Source organism: Chelonia mydas, chromosome 25 (genome assembly GCF_015237465.2).
Source record: "Chelonia mydas isolate rCheMyd1 chromosome 25, rCheMyd1.pri.v2, whole genome shotgun sequence".
NCBI classification, from domain to species: Eukaryota; Metazoa; Chordata; order Testudines; family Cheloniidae; genus Chelonia; species Chelonia mydas.
Genome location: NC_057858.1, coordinates 16,256,802 through 16,261,729, shown reverse-complemented (window position 1 = coordinate 16,261,729; position 4,928 = coordinate 16,256,802). Strand labels below are relative to the sequence as shown.

The window sequence follows — 4,928 nt, the reverse complement described above, 5'->3', positions numbered from 1 at the left end:
CCTGTCTTCCAACAGTGGCCAGTGCCAGGTGCCCCAGAGGGAATGAAGAGAACAGGTAATCATCAAGTGATCCATCCCCCTGTCGCTCATTCCCAGCTTCTGGCAAACAGAGGCTAGGGACACCATTCCTGCCCATCCTGGCTAATAGCCATTGATGGACCTATCCTCCATGAATTTATCTAGTTCTTTTTTGAACCCTGTTATGGTCTTGGCCTTCACAACATCCTCTGGCAAGGAGTTCCACAGGTTGACTGTGCGTTGTGTGAAGAAATACTTCCTTTTATTTGTTTTAAACCTGCTGTCTATTAATTTCATTTGCTTCTAGTTCTTGTGTTATGAGAAATAGTAAACAACACTTCCTTATCTACATTCTCTACACCAGTCATGATTTTATAGACCTCAATCATATCTCCCCTTAGCTGTCTCTTTTCCAAGCTGAAAAGTACCAGTCTCATTAATCTCTCCTCATACGGAAGCTGTTCCATACAAGTGGGGACACTGAGAGCCATTGAACCAAACTGTAAACCCTGCATATAATGGAAACCACTTCAAGTCAGGGGGTGCTACAGCACCCCCTGCACCCCTAGTTACTGCACCTATGAAGTTTGGGGGGGTTCTTATTTGCCTTCGGTTTATGAGCCTTTAGGGTTTGTTTCGTTTGCTTCATGTCTTCAAGCTCTTTTCTGCAACCACTGGGGCAAGAAACTTTAAAAAATTAAAGCTGAGATTTTCCTGTTACCTCCTGATTCCAGCAGCTGGGGCTTTAAGAAAAACACCAAATATTATGAAACTTGAAATAAAATTGTGAGAGGTGCCAACTGTCAGGACAAAATGAAAGGATGGCACTTTAGATTCTGCTTGGCTCTAACAGACAAACAACATGAGGACAATGAAAGCCACGGCAGCCAGTATGTTACAATGTCAAAGCCGAATGATTTCAATGCTGGAACAGCCCGGCATTGGTAAGGAGACACAAGTGACTTTAACCCAGAAGAAACGGATCCTCTCCACCAGCGCCCTAGCTCTGAACGCTCCCTCCCGCGCTATGCTGTCGTGTTGTGTTGTGTTGTGCTGGCGCCAGCCCGCGGCGGTCGCAGAGTCCGAGCGCCGGCCCCACCGCCCAGCCGGGCCCAGAGAGGCCCGACTCCAGAGGCGACTCCCGGGACGTGTTGGTTTTTCCTCCCTCATGCGCTATGGCAAGTTCCGTTCGGGGCGGGGCCTTTCCCGGGGCCGGGGAGCTGTTGTGACGGTCTCGTTGCCTGCAGTGGAAAAGCCACCCGTGCACTGCACTGCACAACACAACACAACGCTCCTCCTGTCATCCCGCGGAGGCCCCCGTCCCTCCCACGGGGCGGCGGCTACTGACAGCAGAACAAGAGCTCGGCCCCCGGATCCCGAGCGCCGCCCGGCTCGCTGGGGTCAGCCCCCGCCCATTGCCGGCAGGGGCAGCGGCTGCGCGACTCACGGGCAGGAAACCTCGCTCCCCACTCAAGCTGTTGCCCCGCCCCGTGCCAGGAAGCCCCGCCCACGTGACGCAAGTTCCCCGGTGCCTAACCCGGAAGCGGTCGTGCGCCTGGCCTAGGCCCCGGCGAGGGATGGCGGATTACGAGGGTGTCCAGCGCGCGCCGCTGCGGCTGAAGGGGAGCGGCGCGGCCCCGGCGCTTGGGAAGCGGTGAGCTCCCGGGTTTGTCAGTGGCGCTCCCGGCCGCTGGTGGGAAGGGGGGATGGTTCAGTGGTTGGGGGGCTCCCTTGGCCTCTCCTCTGAAGCTGCTCGGTCTGTTTTGCTCCAGGAAGAAGAAGGCGGCGGCTAAGGACAAAAGCAAAATCCTGGAGCAGATCGTGAGCAGTAAGAAGCAGGAGGAGGAGAAGAAGCGGACTCTGGATAAGCGGACCCCTGCACAGCTTGCCTATGAGAAGATGCAAGAGAAAAGGGTATGGGGCCAGCTCCTTCTGAGCAGTGCTGGGGGTCGGGCAGGGGAGGGAGAGTAATGGCTGGGCTGTGTTTGGCCTACGTGAAACTTGCTTTTACTTTAAACTTGCCTAAAGGATATTTTTGTAGCTTGCCTCAAGGTAAAGGTCAAATCTAAGTTGTGAAATGCAGACTCAATGTGTTGTGTTCACACGTAAAAAATAAAAGTATCACAGCAGTGTGTTAAATCTGTGTTAAATTTTTAGCAAATGGAAAGAATACTGAAGAAAGCCTCCAAAACTCATAAACAAAGAGTTGAGGTAAGCAATGTTCCAATTTTTTACATCCATGTGTGTAATTAATTTTATGTGCTCCAAAATGGAGGTGATGTGTGGTGGGGATGAAGGATTTGGTGCGCAGGAGAGGGCTCAGGGCTGGGGCAGAGGGTTGGGGTGTGGGGGGTGAGGGCTCCAGCTGGGGGTGAGGGCTCTGGGGTGGGGCTGATGGGTTTGGGGTGCAGGCTGCCCTGGGGCTGCGATGGGGACCTAATCAACTATGTGAATGGGCAATACAATAGGCTATGGAATTCAGTATTGACAAATGCAAGGTGTAATGCATATGGTACCCATTGCTGGGTTCTAAATATTAAGTAAGGGGGGAAAGTAATCAGTGTTTAGTGTATATAAAGTGAAGGATTGGAAATATAGAAACTGGTGACACATCTTCAACTGAAATACTGTGTTCAATTTTTATCACTCTGTCATCCTATCTCAAAATACACAGCAGGTGTAGAAGAGGCTCTAGAGCAGGGGTGGGCAAACTTTTTGGCCTGAGGACCACATCTGGGTATGGAAATTGTATAGTGGGCCATGAATGCTCACAAAGTTAACAATTCAGAGATATTCAACTAAACTTTATTTAATAAAGATACATTTTAGTGGAAATAAACATAAAACCTTACTTACTATTCTAAATATACCGTCATGACAACGTCTTACGATAATTAAAGTAAACTTACGCCCTTTCTCTCTAGCCTGAATTTGTCGGATGTCAGCTTCCAGTCATTGGAACTCATTGAGATTCACCAGCCCCCTGCTCTCAGAAATCTCCTCCCCAATAGGTCCCGACAGCCCACAGCTTTGAAAATCACCACCAAGCACTCACCTAAGCGAACAAGTAGCAGCCAAGGGGGCTTGCACGTTCCGGGTTCTGATGGCGCGTGAGGTGTGTTTGGTTTGTGCAGCCAGAGTAACATGCGCACCCTCATGCCTGTCACACAAGTCCTGAACACGCGGGAGCACCGGAGCGGGGCAAGCCCCTGACCCCGCTCTCCAGCAGGAGCGCCAGAATGGGGCAATGGAGCTCAAGGGCCAGATTAAAAGGTTTTATGGGTTGGACGCGGCCCACGGGCTGTAGTTTGCTCACCCCTGCTCCAAGCAGCAGAAATGGAGGCATTAAGAGACTTGTATATGAAGAGAAAAATGGAGGATTAGAACTGTCCTTGTTTTGGAGAGAAGACAAGGATATTAGTGAGGTATATAAAATAGGTGATATAGAAAGATAAATGTGATATTTCTTTGTAATCTCTTTAAATACAGGAAAAGGGGAATAGTGAATGAAATTGAAAGGGAACAGATTTACAACTGATAAAAGAAAAGTAATCTGTGTAGCTCACAACCATATTGAAATCAAGAGTTTTTACCTGGATCCAAAAAAGGATTAGCCACCTATAAGGACTTCTTAAATGATACAAGGTCAAAAGCCAACCACTTGATGGAAAATTAGGTAGAAACTTTCCTTCGGGGCATTCTATTTCATAACTGTCCATTGTGGGGTTTCTTGCCCCTTTCTCTGAAGCATCTGTTCATTCCCTCTGAAGCACCTGGCATTGGCCACTGTTGGAAAACAGAATACTGGGCTAGATGGACCATTGGTCTGACCCACTATGGCTGCTCTTATGTTCTTATCTAGTACTGGCAGACAGGATACTGTACCAGTTGTGCTACTGGTTTGATCTGGAATTGCCAAGTATAAACGTGGAGGAGGAAATAGCAAGGTCAAGTATGTCAGTAATATGTATCTTAAAATACTTTTTTTTCCTCCTAGGATTTCAACAGACACTTGGACGCTCTGACTGAACATTATGACATTCCCAAAGTTAGCTGGACTAAGTGAATGTCTTCTTTTCCACAGTTTTGGATTCTGAGTAGGCTTTTTATTCAAAGGAAATGACTTCGCAAATCTCTGCTCTCCAAGTTGGATATTTTATTAATGTTATGTAAACATTTGTATCTTGGCACTTTTTTCATTGTTCATTTAAAACTATGTTCACAGCACAGCCATCTTCTTGAACTACTACTAAAGGCCCTGAGCCTCCACTCAGGTGCAAGGATATAGATCCTTTGCAGAGCTCTCGGCAGGAACAGGGCCAAAGGTAGTTCAAGCTTATTGGAGAAATTTATCTAGTGTATTGTTCTAATATTAGCTGGTAGATATCTCTTTTCTTCATTCCTTTGAAAGGAGGATAACTTCAACAGTGTCCTACATAATAAACTTCATTTATGAATTCAAGGGATTATGTCATTTGTCTACATCTAGAATTACTCTTAAATATTTTCTGGTTGCTTCCTAAAACCCTTCTTAAACTGCTTGTAACTCTTCAAAATAACTATAGACCTAGAACTACAACTGAGAAAAGCTTATTTACAACCTTTTTTCTGTGATTGAATTATATATGCAAGGGAGAATGGTGGCACCTTGATGGTCCAGTGGCAATTATCAGCCTCACCCCACTGAACTGATTTTATATTTACAATTCTTTAGCCCCTCATTCTGTTTTGGAAGAATACTAAGTACAATCTGTTGTTAAAATTTTAACATTTAATTATGAAAATAAGTAAAATATTGCTCAATTGATAATCTTGGGAGTTTAATAAACAGAATCAAAGTAATCAAGTTCAGCCCTCTGTGCTGTGGTAGGAGCAAGTAAACGTAGCCTATCCCTGACTGGTGTCTGGCC

At 46.7% G+C, this 4,928-nt stretch overlaps 1 protein-coding gene across 2 annotated transcripts; it reads left to right on the top strand.

The window, feature by feature from the left end:
- The first annotated feature begins 1,503 nt into the window (after window positions 1-1,503).
- FAM32A (family with sequence similarity 32 member A) lies at window positions 1,504-4,480 on the top strand. 2 transcript variants are annotated; one of them, XM_007072115.4, is made up of 4 exons: window positions 1,504-1,672; window positions 1,791-1,932; window positions 2,176-2,229; window positions 4,016-4,480. In XM_007072115.4, the coding sequence occupies exons 1-4, from the start codon at window positions 1,596-1,598 to the stop codon at window positions 4,082-4,084; spliced, it is 342 nt and encodes a 113-aa protein (XP_007072177.2). In that variant the 5' UTR covers window positions 1,504-1,595; the 3' UTR covers window positions 4,085-4,480. The 2 variants fall into 2 exon arrangements, with proteins under 2 accessions (XP_007072177.2, XP_043391712.1); XM_043535777.1 differs by lacking the exon at window positions 4,016-4,480 and adding an exon at window positions 2,943-4,007 and having other exon boundaries at window positions 1,526-1,673; window positions 1,789-1,932.
- The last annotated feature ends 448 nt before the right edge of the window (window positions 4,481-4,928 follow it).